This window comes from Phocoena sinus, chromosome 1 (genome assembly GCF_008692025.1).
Source record: "Phocoena sinus isolate mPhoSin1 chromosome 1, mPhoSin1.pri, whole genome shotgun sequence".
Taxonomy (NCBI): domain Eukaryota; kingdom Metazoa; phylum Chordata; class Mammalia; order Artiodactyla; family Phocoenidae; genus Phocoena; species Phocoena sinus.
In genome coordinates this window covers 68,562,607-68,579,839 of record NC_045763.1, presented here as the reverse complement: position 1 = coordinate 68,579,839, position 17,233 = coordinate 68,562,607, and the positions used below count along the sequence as shown (strand labels likewise).

General features: G+C 36.9%; 1 protein-coding gene across 5 annotated transcripts in view; it reads right to left on the bottom strand.

Annotated features, from left to right (window-relative positions):
- The window catches only part of MIGA1 (mitoguardin 1), a 91,666-nt gene that overhangs the window by 50,307 nt on the left and 24,126 nt on the right, over positions 1-17,233 (bottom strand). For all 5 annotated transcript variants that reach the window (XM_032651971.1, XM_032651952.1, XM_032651962.1 and 2 more), the window contains exons 3-7: positions 14,683-14,860; positions 13,091-13,227; positions 11,171-11,297; positions 7,839-7,972; positions 6,767-6,890 (exon numbers count right to left, since the gene is read on the bottom strand). In XM_032651971.1, coding sequence (XP_032507862.1) covers positions 6,767-6,890; positions 7,839-7,972; positions 11,171-11,297; positions 13,091-13,227; positions 14,683-14,860 — 700 coding nt within the window. The remainder of the gene's footprint in view (positions 1-6,766; positions 6,891-7,838; positions 7,973-11,170; positions 11,298-13,090; positions 13,228-14,682; positions 14,861-17,233) is intronic.

The window sequence follows — 17,233 nt, the reverse complement described above, 5'->3', positions numbered from 1 at the left end:
CAATAGTATAGTTCACTGGATATTGACATAGGATACTCAGTATTTCTGGTTACCAGCTGAAGTGGCACCACCTTGGGTAAACAAAATTTGTAATTCACCATGTCCATGAGCTTTGAAACTAAGAGATTCTTAATGAATTAAAAAAAATTTTTTTTGACACTTGCATTATTTAAAATTTTTAGTATGAAGTGCTATTTTGCACTTTTTCAAATCACAAAAAATTACTTACTTAAAATTAGCTTAACAGAATCACACTGTATTTTTAACAGCTTTATTGAAGTATAATTTACAAACCATAAAACTTCCCCATTTTAAGTGTACAATTCAATGAATTTTAGTAAATGTATAGAGTTGTGCAACTATCACCGCAATCCAGTGTTAGAATCATACATTTTTAAAACTCTGTTATTAACTTCACCTACCTAAACTAACCAAATAACTCACAATACTGACAAGTCAAAAGTATTTTTGGATCTGCTAAAGAGGATCAATATAATTTACTTTCAACAAATACACTGTTATCAAAAAAGAAAAACTCTAAGACGATTTTAAACATACTAAAAGAATCACGCTGAGGAGGATTTAAACTGTCCTCCTATAGTCCACAATGTTAACTTGGCAAACTACTTACTACTTACTATAAACAGTACAAATGAATGTAAAATTAAGTAGAGCCCCCGTTTATATTTTGAATTCCAAAATTAGAGAAATAAGTTTTGCTGAGGCTCTTATAGTCAATAAAACCTGACACATGTGCCTGTCAAAATTAAAATGATTTATTTATTTGCAAGTGAGTGTAAAACCAGCCATGAATATTTGATGGCAAATACCTATCTACAAAACAGCTCAGCAATGACAATATTTCCAAATAATGTGAATTGATATTAAATCTTTTTCAAAAAAATTTCATATAATATTTTCTTAAATTAACTAGTTAAGTACATAAATACACACATATTTTGGCATAATACATAATAAAGTATCCCATGATCTCTTTATGATCAAGATGAAAAAAATATGAAAGTAGAAACAGTTGAATTTATAGCTTATTGCACAAGTTGCTAAGGCTACTTGAAAGTCATGCCTCAGATCTTTGACTCTGGCTCTGTCCACTTTAAAATATGGTATTGTGATAAAATAAGTAATATATATTTATCATGGTTCCTGGCACAGAGCTTCTAAAACTCTTGAAATTTCCTGAGCGATGGGGGTGAGAGGAGTATCTTCTGCTATTCATAATAAGCCCCTTTCAACTATACCTGAGTTTATGTTGATGAGGTGACTCTTGGAGGATGGGGGATGGTTGCCAAGGGAACAAGCCCTCTGATGAGAAAGTTGGAACTTTCAACTCCAACCCTGACCCCTGAAGGGAGAGAGGCTGGGGATTAAGTTAATCACCAATAGCCAAAGATTTAATCAGTCATGCCTACATAATGGAATCTCCATAAGAACACCAAACTGTAGGGTTTAGAGAGCTCCAGGTTGGTGAACACATCCTGGTGCAGGGAGAATGTTGTGTCTGGACGGGGTATGAAAGTTCTACACCCATTCCCCATACCATGCCCTATACACCTCTTCCATTTGACTGTTGCCAAGTTATATCTTTCATAATAAACCAGTAATAGTAAGAAAAGTGTTTCCCGGAATTCTGTGAGCCGTTCTAGTAAATTATGAAGCCCAAGGAGGGAGTGGTGGGAACCTCTGATTTACAGACAGTTGGTCAGAAGCATGCGAGGCCTGGATTTGTGACTGGCATATGAGGGGGGGCAGCCTTGTGAGATGAGCCCTTTACCTGTGGAATCTGTGCTAACTCTGGGTAATTAGTGCTCAAATTGAATTAAATTGCAGGACACCCAGTTGGTATCCAAAGAGAACCGGAGAATTGCTTGGTGTGGAAAATCCACTCATTTGTTGTCAGAAATTGTAAGTAGAGGGAAATAAGTTTTCCTTTAAGCATTTTTTGTTAACGGTTTCAATGAGAGTATTGATGAACAAATAGACCAAACTGAACAAACTAGAAAGTGATAGAAAGCTAAAAGGGATGTCAAATCAAAATCTAAGCACAAGCATCTACTTCTCCAGACTTCCCTGGTGGTCCAGGGGTTAAGACTCCACGTTCTTAACTCAATGCAGGGGGCCCAGGTTCGACCCCTGGTTGGGGAACTAAGATCCCACATACCGCAACTAAGCCCATGCACCACAACTATTGAGCCCGCACACTGCAACTAGAGAAATCCTCGCACTGCAATTAGAGAAGCCTGTGTGCCGCAATGAAGACCCAGCACAGGCAAAATTAATTAATTAATTAATTTAATTAAAAAAAAAAAGCGTCTACTTCTCCTTCCTAAAGGCCCATTAAAAATGACAGGAAGAGGGAATTCCCTGGCAGTCCAGTGGTTAGGACTCCGCACTTTCACTGCCGAGGGCATGGGTTCAATCAAGCCACGTGGAGTGGCCCCCCCCAAAAAAAAAAAAATGACAGGAAGAAAATAACTGCCTCACTGGAACACATGGAAAAGGTATCACCAGACCAGAAATTTTATCTTTTTTTTTTTTTTTTTTTTTTTGTGGTACGCGGGCCTCTCACTGTTGTGGCCTCTCCTGTTGCGGAGCACAGGCTCCGGACGCGCAGTCTCAGCGGCCATGGCTCACGGGCCCAGCCGCTCCGCGGCACATGGGATCTTCTCGGACCGGGACACGAACCCGCGTCCCCTGCATCGGCAGGCAGACTCCCAACCACTGCGCCACCAGGGAAGCCCCAGACCAGAAATTTTAAAGAATACCTTGAAATTGGCCAAGGTAGGACCAGGTAGGTCCTATCAAATCACAGCCTAATATCCTAGAGGTAAAAATGATTGTCTTCCTCAGAGAGTTCCAAACTCCAACCTCATAAATACTGTTACCCTGTTCCCTAGACTTTTTATTTGTTAATATAATTTAATTCTCATAATTACTTTGTTAAATAGGTACTACATGCCCATTTTTCAGATGAAGAAGCTGAGGCTTAGACAAGTTACATAATCATACAGCTAATAAATGGTGAAGACAGAATTTGAACCCAGTTAGTCTGAATCTTGAGTTTGTATTTTTAGCTATTATGCAGATATAGGCCAAAAGGTAATCCACTAGAATAACTCATTAAAGTGCTACACTAAATTCAGCTGGCACAGTTGGGCCCTCTCCCCCTATTCCCTCAGGTAAATACAGCAGTTCACGTCTTCAGTTCCTGGATTAAACCTTGATAACTCCCTTCTATAAAACGCGTGAGAGACTTCCCTGGTGGTCCAGTGGTTAAGAATCTGCCTTCCAATGCAGGGGACGCAGGTTTGATCCCTGGTTGGGGAACTAAGATCACACATGCCATGGGGCAACTAAGCCTGTGCACTCTAGAGCCCGCACACCACAACTAGAGAGCCCATGTGCTGCAGATACGGATCCCGCGCTCTGAAGGCCATGCGCCGCAACAAAAGATCCCACATGCTGCAACGAAGATCCCACATGCTGCAACTAAGACCCGACGCAGCCAAATAAATAAATATTTTTAAAAAATAAAATGCGCGAAGTCTGTCTAGACTGCATAGAGGGCCTGAGAGAGGAGGAAAGATGCATGAGTTCATTGCAGATCCCCAGATAGATGTGGAGGAAGAAAAAATTTAAAGGAAAGGAAGATCCACACTAAATAAATGATACCACCACCAGAAATAAGGTTCCTTACTTCAGCAGCTGTGGGGATTCCAGACTACCTGCTCCAAGACATTTCTTACAGGGAACTTTGCCACAAAGAGTTCACAGCCAATCCTCCCATTCAAAGAACATGTCTGTCTTCTAAGTGGTGAGGCAATACAGCATGGTGGTTTATGGACTCCAAAGCCAGCCGCCTGGGCCCAAATCTAAGTTCTGTCACTTAATAGCTATGTAACTCTGGGGAAGTGATTTAATACCTCTGTACCTCTCTCCCTGTCTGAAAAATGAGGATAACTATACTTACCTCATAAAAGTTGTAAGGATTAAGTGACATAATTTTTACTTAGAATTGTGCCTGACTCAGAGAAGAAACTATGGGCCTTACTTAGCAAAGGCCCTGGAACATGGTGACATGCAAACAATGGTAGCTGTCAAATATTAAGTCCAGGGGGAAAGGCGATAAATTAGATGACTTCTAAAAAATCTTCCAACCTTGAAAACCTATCAAGTCCTTAGGAGAAAAAAAATTTGATTTTATCAAATAAGACAAAGCAAATTTCAAAACAATATTCACTTAAGTCAGATCAATAAGGGGTGATTTAAATTCACCCCTGAGCCTCTGAAGGCATTTGTTAACCTCTCTTTATTTATGACTACTAATTGTAAGTTGCCTCTCATTAATATACATTAAATGTGTAAAATGAATTTGGATTTAGAGAATGAGGAGAGTTAACTGACTTCTAAGCAATTTTGATTAATATCAAATCACAGATATAACAGAACTACTTCCCTTCTAGAGTCCTGGCCATAGATTCAGCTCTTTGAATCCAGAAGTTCCAAAATGGAAACTTGCGATATAGAAGAACATCCAAATAATTCCCAAGAAGGAACAAAATATAACAGCTTCATGTTAACTGGAATCTCCAGGGCAATAACAAGCCAAGGTACTGCTAGGCTGCAGGGAAAAGCCAGCCAGCCTAGTAGCCACTGACAGCTCAGGTTAAGACATGGGTGGGGTCAGGAATTTATTACAAACCTAAGCTAACCAAATGGATAGATTGATTATGAGTCCCGCTCTAGAAATCCTACCCATTTAGAGTTCCAAATTAACAACAATTTCCTCAGAAACAACTTGAAGGCCCCAGAAATTAAGCCATTTTCCCAGGGGTCTTCTTGTCCAGATGCAATGTAAACCCAAAGCAGACCCTCTGGGCAATACCCAAAAAACCTTTATTACCTAATAAACTGAAGAAATCAGAGATGGATTCCACCAACTTCTATGGACAGTAGAAAAAAGAAACTTTGGGCATGCCAAACAGAACGAAATCTGAGATGCATATTAGAAGACTAACAAGTACAAGAACTACACATCTACATGATCCTTATCATGAGGCTAGACAGAAACTGCAAGCAGAAGATTACAACAGTGAGGGCAAAGCCTCTATTCCTAGAATAAAAGAATAAAAGTCTCAGGCCCTCTTCCTCTTCCTTCCTTATATTTATAATTTTTTCCTACTTCTTTTTCTCTGTGGCTTTCCTTGCTACTTAACCACTTTGCTATCTCTTCTAGTTGTTCCATTCCCATTTTTACATTTGACTTCTTTTAAAAATGCTTCGGTGGCGGGGAGGAATTAGGAGATTGGGATTGACACATACACACTATTGATACTATGTATAAAATAGATAAGTAATGAGAACATACTGTATAGCACAGGGAACTCTACTTAATGCACTGGGGTGACCTAAAGGGAAAGGAAATCCAAAACAGAGGGGATATATGTATAGCCGATTCATTTTTGCTGTACAGTAGAAACTAACATTGTAAAGCAACTATACTCCAGTAAAAATTCATTTACAAAAATGCTTCTCTCTGTTCTTTTTCCTACTTACTATCATAAATGCCATTCTAATAAGTTATAAAAGAAATTGTGTAAAAAAATATGTAAATAGAAACCTTTGACAAATTCTATTTGTTGACATGAATACTGTCTACTTTTCTTCTGGCCTGAATCTCCATGTCAAAATATTATACCTATGCCAAAAGCAGAGAAACTTTTAAAAAACTATTCATTCAAGTCTAATGAATAATTTTTGGTGACAGTAACAGGATGAAAAAGCAAAGACCAAAATTAATGCAGAGGTTTCACATAACCCTCACTGTAACATACAGACAGATATTCATAATTCTAATACAAGTGAAATCTTTTACCTAAATTCAAAATATATAAATATGTAAACATCTCAAAATGCAGCCACTTTCAGTACTTCATGTTCAGAAATAAATGTGGAAAAACTTAACAAGCCTTAACAATTTTTCTTTATTAGAAAACAAAAATCCTCCTCAAATAAAAAACTTTAAATTACTTTTAACAAAAAAAATATATAATGTAATTTTATTTTATTTCATTCTTTGGATGATGTACTGAAGTCAAGGAAGCTCTTTTTTGGCCGCGCTGGGCAGCTTCCAGGATCTCAGTTCACCAACCAGCCCAGGCCATCACAGTGAAAGCCCAGGATCCTAACCACTAAGCCACCAGGGAACTCCCGGAAGCAAATTTAATCATTCTTTCCTTGGAAGACTTCACTTAAGAAGTCTTTTCAAAGTTCTTTTTTCTTTAAAGTAGGAAACAAAGGTAATGGTATATATTGACATATGTGTTGACTACTTACATCAAAATGTAGCCTGCAACTGAAATTGCATCAAGAAATAGAGTGACTTAAAATACTTTAAATGTAAGTCATGAGCTACATGCCTGTTTCTGAGGTAGTGTGTCTCTGTCCCATTTTTATATTATTATTTTTTTCCTCCCTCTAACACTTTAACTGGGATTCTTTCACTTAGAATGTAATTTTAAAATAACGTTACAATCCTATCTATAGTAAGTACTTGAATTTATGTCAATAAGTTCACTTGAAAAGTTAAACTGAAAGAAAAAACCAATAAATATGATAGTACTCTTTTTCTCTTGGCTATTTTCTAAAAAGTATGTAACCATATTAATATACTTAAGCCAATGATTCCAAGAATAGAAAAGAATAAAATCACACATTTCATAAAAACCATATAAAATAACCACCTTACCCATATCATTAGCAAGGGAATTAGGATCAGATGCCCCTAGGGTAGCTTCAAACTCCTCTTGGAGACGATATGCTCTTTGCAGCAGAGCTTCAAGTTTATGGATAAATTCAGTACTAATAATATCCTATAAGGAGAGAAAAAGTACACACAGCAAATATTAGATTTTAATGTTAAAATTCTAAACACTTTCCACTTTTAAATGAAAGGCAGAAAAGTGAGGGATATAAAAAAAATACTGTTGGGTGGTGAGAATACTGTGATAGAAGTCAGGAGGCCAGGGTTCTAGCTGTGCCTCAGATAAAATCATCTCCATTTCATAATCTGTAAAATTAAGGAGTTGGACTAGATCTCAAAGTAAGGTTCTCAAAGTAAGGTCCCTGAACCAGCAGCATCAGTATTACCTGGGAACTTGTTAGAATTGCAAATTAGAAATGAATTAGAAACCCTAAAGGTGGGACCCCCAAATCTATTTTTCAGCAAGCCTTTCAGAGGCTTCTGATGCATGCTCAAATTTGAGAATCACTAACCTAGATGAGTCTAGCTCTAACTCTGTGTGATTTTTTTTTTTTTTTTTTTTTTTTTTTTTGGGGCTATGCGGGCCTCTCACTGTTTGCGGAGCACAGGCTCCGGACGCGCAGGCTCAGCAGCCATGGCTCACGGGCCAGCCACTCCGCGGCATGTGGGATCTTCCCGGACCGGGGCACGAACCCGCGTCCCCTGCATCGGCAGGCGGACTCTCAACCACTGCGCCACCAGGGAAGCCCCTCTGTGTGATTTTTATGTATATAATGGCACTTAATTAAACCCAAAGCACAAAACAGACTTTTAAAAATCATATTTGCTTAATTCTTTATTTTCTTGAAAAATCAGGAAACAATGATAAATTGCAAATTTGGGGTTTAACAACTAACCGAACAGGAAAAGCCCAGTAAGAAATATCCCCACACAATCTCAAGGAAGAAAAAAAAAAGTTCTATTAAATGCCACAGAAATCAAATACACTGAATCAACATTAAAAATAGTTCAACTGTTCCAATATTATGAAGACCACTCCCAAATAAATCATCCTTACATCTATACTTTCTTCTGCAATGGCATCTCCCGCACCCAATTTAATGGAACTACAGGCTTCGTCTTCAGCCTGTCTATTTCGAAAGGTTAGAGCTTGTTCCCATCGACGCAATGCCTCTTCAAACAATTCCATACCTAAAAATTGAGAACAGAACAATTTTATTTTATTTTTTTTCTGGCCGTGCCACATGGCTTGCAGGATTCTAGTTCCCCAACCAGGGACTGAACCCAGGCCCCCGCAGTGAAAGTGCTGAGTCCTAACCACTGGACTGCCTGCGATCTCCCAAGAACAGAGCAATTTTATTAATTTTTAAAAGTTTTTAAGTTTATTTGGTTGCATTGGGTCTTTGCTGCTGCACGCAGGCTTTCTCTAGTTGCATCAAGCGGGGACTACTCTTTGCTGCGGTGCACAGGCTTCTCATTACAGTGCTTCCTCTTGCTGCAGAGCTCGGGCTTTAGGCATGCTGGCTTCAGTAGTTGTGGCTTGTGGGCTCTCGAGCGCAGGCTCAGTAGTTGTGGTACATGGGCTTAGTTGCTCCGCAGCATGTGGGATCTTCCCAGACCAGGGATTGAACCCACGACCCCTGTATTGGCAGGCAGATTCTTAACCACTGCGCCACCAGGGAAGTCCCAAGAACAGAACAATTTTAAATAAGTGAAATCAATACCAAAATCATTTTCAGTCTAAAGTGTTTTTCACACAGCACCAATGGCACAGTGTGACTGTAATTTTGGCACTAAAGAATAAAATTTATGCTCACATTATTTCTTAGCAGAATCTTAATATCCCAATACATTCCAGGTCTCCAGATGTAGTCAACCAACAATAAGAGAGAAATGACTAATATGTTTTCCCTTTTTAAAATATGTAACTCAAAGGTATACGGTGCTTGGAAATTTTCTAAAAAAATATCATGAATTCATCAAAAGTCCTAACAATAATGGCTAATTTTTACAGTCACATAACTATCTTTCAAAATATCCCCCTAAATGAAATAGAAAACTGATGGGCAAATAGAAGAAACTAGTTGATAAGAAACTATCAGGTTTACAAGAGGTTCTCAGAAGGAGAGAGTAAAGCTAAGAAGAAAGGTAACAGCACAGAGGTCCAGAATAAAGTCTTTTCTATCCTTTTTCCACCAAAAGGTATCTTAGACCACCTTGACACCAACTTGCTGATTTGGATGGATAAAGTGCTGGGCCAGAGTTAAAAATATACAAGAAAAACCAATAAAGGGTTACAATCTGAGTAGGAATTTCATATCCCTCCTTATAGAAAGCTTTTGTAGGAAAATACGTGAATATGTGCCTCTTTTTCTCCAAATTAAAAAAAAAAAAGGCTTACCAAATAATTATGCACTTCAGGCCACAACAGTGAGAGGCCCGTGTACCGCAAAAACAAAAAATAATAATAATAATAATTATGCACTTCAAACAAAACCAAAATATTTCAAAACCTCAATTTTTCTAGACATATAAAAGTAAAAGATCTTTAAAAGCTGCTTAAGAATCTGACCAAGTCATTCTGAAGATGTTTTTAAGATATGGTAGCTAGAGAATACCTGTCCTCGAAAATCATTTCTTCAGTTATCTGGAGAACCTACAACTCTAAACAAATAAGATGTTCTTTAAATGAAATGTAGGCCTTAAATTGTTTAATTTTCTGTAGCAAAGAATCATTGTCTGGATCTTCCTTCTAAAAAATTTACTCACTTAAAAGACTTCCTTTTTCCAAGCTATACAATTCTAATTCCTTCATCCTCCTCTCACTCCATCCACTCTCTATCCTTCTGATTATTTTGGCTAAATATAAGGAAGAATTATCTAACAGCAGAGTTGTCCAAAGATAAAAGTTACCTCTCAGGAAGTACTGTGTCTCACTTGACTGCAGAACGTGGCCCAAACTGTCACACATCAGCAGTTTTGTAACAGGAATTCAAACATGTTACCAATATATTTTTTATGTCATCAACACTGTGAAGGGAACTGAAACAATAGGTGGGAATTGAAACAATATCTCCTACCGATCCTAATTCTATCACACTGAGACTCCCTGCAGCTTCCCTAGTTTTACTCTATCTCTCTTCAATTCTAACTCTCAATATTCCTACAGAAGTGTTGAGTGTAGGTTTACTAGGCATAGTTAATCTAGAAACATAGTGAGCTTAATTCTCAGAAGACCTGGAAAAGGTGGCAGAAGAACTACTCCTATATCTCTCCCCCCGTGCAGTATTACCTACTGTGACATCACGGCGGATGATATAGTCTTTTTGCTTTTTTAACATCTTTATTGGAGTATAATTACTTTACAGATGATATAGTCTTTAACTATTCTAGAGTGTGGGAATGCACGCAGGCACACAGTCCTTCTGCCAACTCACCATCCCCTTACTACTCACTGGCCAAGGCCACATCAAGATTTTTTTGGTTTTGTTTTTTAGTTAGTATGCATTTCCCTTAAAAGGAATATAGCCTGAAATAGAGTACAGAAGAACAGGGGAATGGATTTGAAAATGCACTTGAATCTGATTTGGTGTTAAGGTCTCTGCTTCTCTTCCTGGGCTCCAGTGAGACGTTCTAGACATGCTCATGTTTAAGCTGTAAACACATGCCTCTTTCTATCTAAAATCCTTTCTAGATATAGGAAGAATACAAATGATATCTAGATAAAAGACTACATAAAGTGGATTTTGATAGATTCATTAGATAAAAGTCAACAGATTAGGTTAGGTAAGTGTAATAGATTGAATAATAACCACCCAAAGATATCAGGCCCTAGTCTCTGGAACTTGTAAATGTTACCATATAAGAAAAAAGTGTCTTTGCAGATGTGATTAAATTAAGAATCTTAACATGGGGAGATTATCCTAAATTATCTGGTGGGCTCTAGATCCAATCACAACCATCCTTACAAAAGAGAGGCAGTGGGAGATTTGATACACACAGTGAAGAGGAAGGCAGAGATTAGAGTCATGTGGCCACAAGCCTGAAGCCACCAGAAGCTGGAAGAGGCACGGAATGAATTCTCTTCCAGGCCTCCAAGGGGAGCATGGCCCAAATGCCACCTTGATTTCAGCCCAGTGATAATGATTTCAGACTTCAGGCCTCCAGAACTCTGAAAGAATATATTTCTATTGTTTTAAACCACCAAGTTTGAGGTAATTTTAACAGTAGCCTCAGGAAGCTAACACAACGTGTTATGTTATATAGACCAGAGTCAACAGATGAGAACATTTTAGAATTATAGTTGCCTCCCTTAGAACAATTCATCATTCTTCTGTTTCACATTAAATGTGAGTACAGTATCTTAAAACTTCATTATGTTATTCCTACCCATCAAGTATAGGTTCTCAGGAGTGGTCACAGGAATATTAACAAGTTTAATATCATCTTCATCTGCTTTGTCCCAGGAATTAGAATTGCCACAAGCACAGCTATGACAAGAATTGACACTCTGGACCTAAAATTAAAATGGACAGAAGTTACTTCAAAATCTCTTTTGTAATAGTATTTTGCGATCTTTTTTTATATTTATAAATTATTTATGTAAATCCTAATCCTGGTATAACAACCCATGGAATTTCTACCTGAAGAAATAAATCTGATTATATTCAGTCAAACTTAAGAGTCATAAGGCCCTAAGTATTCTGAACCCTTGTTTGCTCAAATATATACAACTAGAACAATATTCGAACATAAATCAGATATTTCCATCAAAAATCAAGCAGTTATTTTTATAGTTTACTGTCATTAAGTATTTACTTATAAATTTTATCCACACCTACTTTGATTTGAGGTAGCTAGCTTATTTTCCTTTTACAATGCTGATTCTCTACTATGTAATAATGAAAATCGAAAAGCCTCTGTCATCTTCCCTTCCCTAGCAAGGTCCGCTGAGCCAATCATTTCAGTCACCTCTATGCAAATGACTCCCAAATCTTGAACTTCAATTCTGTCCTCCTTTAAGAAATCTAAGCCCACACTTCCACCTGCCTATTTGGTGACTCCACTTGGCTCTTCTGCTGGCATCTCAAAATGACTATATCAAAAAAGAGCTCTGCATCTTCCCACAACAAAAACTCTTCCTCCTCCCAAGTTCACTCACAGTACTTTTATCTCCATAATTCCTCAAACAACTTCTCTTCCCACACCCCTCATATCCAGTTACCAAGTTTTGTGGACCCTGTTCCCTCCTCTTCCACTCCTGTTGTCATGACCCTTACTGAGGCACTCATTAAGAGGCAGAAATCTGGGTTCACAGCCCTGGCAGTGGAATGACTAGGACAGCTAAGGCACATATAGTAAAGTGATTCTAAAGACTTCTTACTTATACTATTACCATAAAACTCCTTTTCTCTAGTCAAGAACAGCTTCAACTTTCAGTTGAGAAAATTCAACACAGAGGTACCCCAGATTATAGAATGGGCATATACTTCATTATCCAGCTCAGTTTCACAAACGAATTGAGAGTCTGCATGCCTTTGATCTAGATGTTCCTACCACAGAATAGCCTTTAAAAATTTGCTATATTTTTAGGCATTTAAGAATGGGGCAGCTGTATATTCCAACAAAATACAGAAGCAAGGTATGGAACAGATTATGGTATTCTATAAAGTATTTTTTTATTTTTTAAACTTTTTTATGAATATACATGATGGTAGGAGGCATATTCTCCCTGGAAGTATACACATAAGAAATTGTCAGTGTCCGTCTCTAAGGAGGGGAATTGAGAGGATCAGGAGCACATTTTCACTGTTTGCTTTTTGCCTCTTCTTTACTTAGTAGGAAGTGTGGATCCTACTTAACTTTTAAAACTACAGTAGATTTAAACAAATATTAACTTCATTTTTCACCTGTCAATCAATACTATATTAATGCTGTCAAGAAAGAGGTGAAGAACTCCACACTTGGCAGGTTCATCAAGTGATTTTTGTGACCTAGTACCATGTTTGCTGCATCTTCTAGCTTTCTGCAGAGTATCTAGCTTTGAAGCAATACTTCCATACCAACATCATCCTCAGAGGACTCCATGGGACCACATCACTTAACTCAAAAAAACCTGGAACCAAGCTGGCTGAATATTTAGCAAAAGGATAATTTTACTTGCCTGAAGAAAACAGGATCAACCAGATTTCTTAAGCTTCTTTCCATACTAAGAGCTATCTATAACTGTATGACATTTAAACCAATAGATAACAATAGATATATAAATAGTTAAAAGAAAAAACTAATAAAAATTTTTTCATTACTTACAGAGGCCAAACTCTGTGCAGAACCTGAGTATTTACTGAAGAGTCCTCCATTAGCATAATTATAAGACTGAGATCCTTTGTCTTTGGCAGAACTTAAAGATAGTGTCAAATTCTGTCTGCTACTGGAACAACTTGAACCTACCAAACAAACATATTAATATTAAAAGTATCAATAACTCCAATGATAAATTTCAGGTAAAATTTCAAAGTTTATATATTCATTCAGAGGGCTCATTTTAAAACACATTTCCCTCAATTGTGTAAATTATTAAATGTATACCATTATTAAAATCTACATCTCTATGTAATATTTTTAATACTGCTAAAATCTGCTTCTGAAATGAAAATTAAAACATCATCAATTACTCAAGGTGGTATTTGAATGGTCTACTGTAATCAGCATAAAAATACTGGCAACTATGAACCTTCAGATTATAAATTAAACAAAATATAAGCACTTCTTTCCTGAATTACCTCTAAACTTTATCCTTATCACATTATATTGTAATCAGTCTTTTTATACGTCTGTCTCCCCTAACCATCTACCCATTAATCTAGGGCAGACACTGTGCCTTAGTTTATCTTAATGCAGCAGTTAAGACACTCCTCAATTCAAATCCTTGCACTTATTAGTTATATGAACTTGAGCAAGTCACTCAACTTTTCCATATCTCAATTTTCTTTAGGTATAAAATGGGAACAACAAATAGGATTATAGTCCTAATTCATAGGATTGTTATAAAGGTTAAATTAACACAGTGAATATATAAAATGTAGCACTGCACCCGAGGTCTAAGAAAACATCAGTAAGTGAGAGGCATCATTATTGTAATGTTCACTACACTTGGCACAAAATAGTCGTTCATTAATTATTTGTTGGGCCAACAAATCACAAAATCATATGATAAATCAAATAATAAATTTAAAATAATTTAAAATTCAAAAATAAATCCAGCATGCTGAAGAAATTATTTCTATTGATACAATTTGATAATATGTATCAGACCTCTAACAAAAACTACAGATGCTTTAAAGGCCAGCAATTCTACTTCTAGAACTTTATAAACTTAGGAAATAAACCAGACAAGTATATGCAAAGCAAGAAAAACAACGTAAAGAGAACAACAGGGAACTGATTAAATAATTAGAGTACATTTGTACACTAAATACATATTAAAAATGATAGCACAGAGATATATTTATTGACATTTAAAGACATTCTTATATAATGTTAAATATTTTAAAGGCAGGTTACAAAAGGTATGAATTTTACTTAAAATGCATAAATTATTTACTTGTATATAATATAAAATTTTATGTCTCAATATGACATTTAAGTGCAAATATAAATGGATAGATATATACCAAAGTATTAGCAGTATTTATTTCTGGGTAGCAGAATTTCAAGTGATTTTAATTTTTTCTGTTTGCTTGTCTGTATTTTCTAACCTTTCTAAAATTAATCTGTATTACTTGTGAGTTAAATATTAAGCAAGTAAATTCTGGAAATTAAAACACTGAAATCACTGCACTCCAGTAATGATTTACACATAAAATTTCCTTTGCAGACTTAATTCAGCTATTTCTACATACCTTTGTCTGATGCTGCTCTTTTAGTGTATTCAAGTATGAGATGCTCTGGTTCCCATGGTAATATTTTTCCTTTCTTCTTTCCACGTCTTCTTTTAAAGTGACGGGCCAGAAAAATTACAGATACAACACTCACTGCAGTTACCACAAATAACTTTTTAGCTACTGGCGAAAATCTGATCTGGAAAAGATGCAATTAGATTGAAAAAAAGTCTTATTTGTTTGTTTAAAATCGACATAAGGACTAAAATTATTCTTAAGCTAATCTAGTTCTAAACACTACCAAGATAATATTATTTTACTCTTTCAATGACAACTAGCCCAATTTGAATTTTAAAGACAAATCCAAAAAATGTAGTAATTTATTATCCACTGCTCTGCAGTTCTCAGATAAATAATAATGCCCAAAAAGTTACCAGGAGCACAAAATAATTCAATCCCATTAATATCTGTTGAACAACTAATGATTAATTCATGCAACTCAATCTTCTATCTGAATCACAGCAAGATTTTTAATTGCAGGAATGATTAAATCAGACTTTTAAAATGAACCAATTTTTTAAAGCTATCTGGAAATGTGGGCAAACATAAATTAACTCAATTTATAAATATCATTTAAATAAGCCCTTTTATTCATGAATTAATCAACATATATTTACTCAGCATCTTACAATATACCAGGACTGTGCTATGAAAATGAAAATGAAAATCTTAGTATAATTCTATTCAATAAGCATATGTCTTTCATTTATCAAGAAGCACCAGGTATAAAGAGGATACAGATCTTGCTTCCCTAAAGAGTGTACTAATAGTAAAGACAAATATACAAATAATGTATTACAAATAATTACAGTATAGTGTGATAAATACAGTAATGTAAGTATGTACTAAGTACTAACATAAGAGCAAGAGGTAATTAACTTTGTCTTGAGGGACAAACACTATTAATCACCTAAAATGCAAAAGAACTTTGAAATAAAGCTATAGGCTTGGGGATGTAGAAAGCTAGAAAGAGTGTCACTTCCAACCTTCCAAAAACAAAAAAGTCAAATGAAAAATTCTCAATTTTTTTGAACCCATCAGAATGCAGAAGATGGAGGGTAATCAACTGGCCCCAAAACTAAGAAGACACAGGTTTTCACCCGGAGAGATAAGACATGAACACTGACATGCAGGAAGAAGGCATATCAGGATATCAGTAAGAAGAGTTCAGCTAGCATGGTTGGTAAGTTGGTGGAGACTGAGAGTGTACTGGTGAAAGACGGTGAATCACCCTTCCCAGGGGGGCAGGTGTGGTGCAAATATAAGGGTAATTCACACTTTTTGGACGTTTTTATCTTCATGAATCCCACCAAGCACACACAGAAAAGACGGCAAGAGTCCTAAGAAAGTCTTCCTAATGGTGAACTGCGGAAGGGAAACAGGAATTTTTGTTGAGGGACATGAACTGCATCAGTATCCTTCTCTTTTGTCCCCCAAAAGGAACAAAAGCCTTAAACTGTGGGATGCAGTTTTAACTTTAGAGGGAAATTTATACCATTAAATGTTTATATTAAGAAAAAAAGAAAGGTGTTGAATCCATAATCTGAGCTTTGACCTTAGAAAAAGAAAACCAAATCCAATCTAAAGCAAGCAGAAAATTAGGAAGTAATGAAGATGACACAGAAATCAATGAAATGGAAAACCAACTCAATAAAATCAAGAGTTGTTTGGGTTTTTTAATTTTTTATTGTTTTGGCTGCGCTGCACAGCTTGCAGAATCTTAAGTTCCCTGACCAGGGATCAAACCCAGGCCCTGGACAGTGGAAGTTCAGAGTCCCAACCACGGGACCGCCAGGGAATTCCTGGTTTTGTTTTGTTTAATTTATTTATTTATTCTTGGCTGTGTTGGGTCTTCGTTGCTGTGCACGGGCTTTCTCTAGTTGCGGCGAGCTGGGGCTACTCTGCCTTGCGGTGCGCGAGCTTCTCATTGCAGTGGCTTCTCTTGTTGTTGAGCATGGGCTCTAGGCACACGGGCTTCAGCAGTTGTGGCATGTGGGCTCAATAGTTGTGGCTGGCGGGCTCTAGAGCACAGGCTCAGTAGTTGTGGCGCAAGGGCTTAGTTGCTCTGCGGCATGTGGGACCTTCCCAGACCAGGGCTTGAACCCGTGTCCCCTGCATTGGCAGGCGGATTTTTAACCACTGTGCCAACAGGGAAGCCCCTAGGTTTTTTTTTAAATAAATAAAACTGATAAATCTCTAGTCAGTCTGATCAAAAAGAAAGGGAGAAAGAAAAGATACATATTACCAAAATCAGAAATGAAAGAAGGGCCACCACTACAGACCTCACAGATATGAAAAGGATAAAAAAAAAATGATTACTATGAACATCTCTATGCCCATAAATTCAACAACTTAGATAAAACGGACTAATTCCTTAAAAGAGAGAACCCATCAAATTTACTCAGGAAGGTGCTTCCCTGGTGGCACAGTGGTAGGAATCTGCCTGCCAATGCAGGGGACAAGGGTTCAATCCCTGCTCCGGGAAGATCCCATATGCTGCGGAGCAACTAAG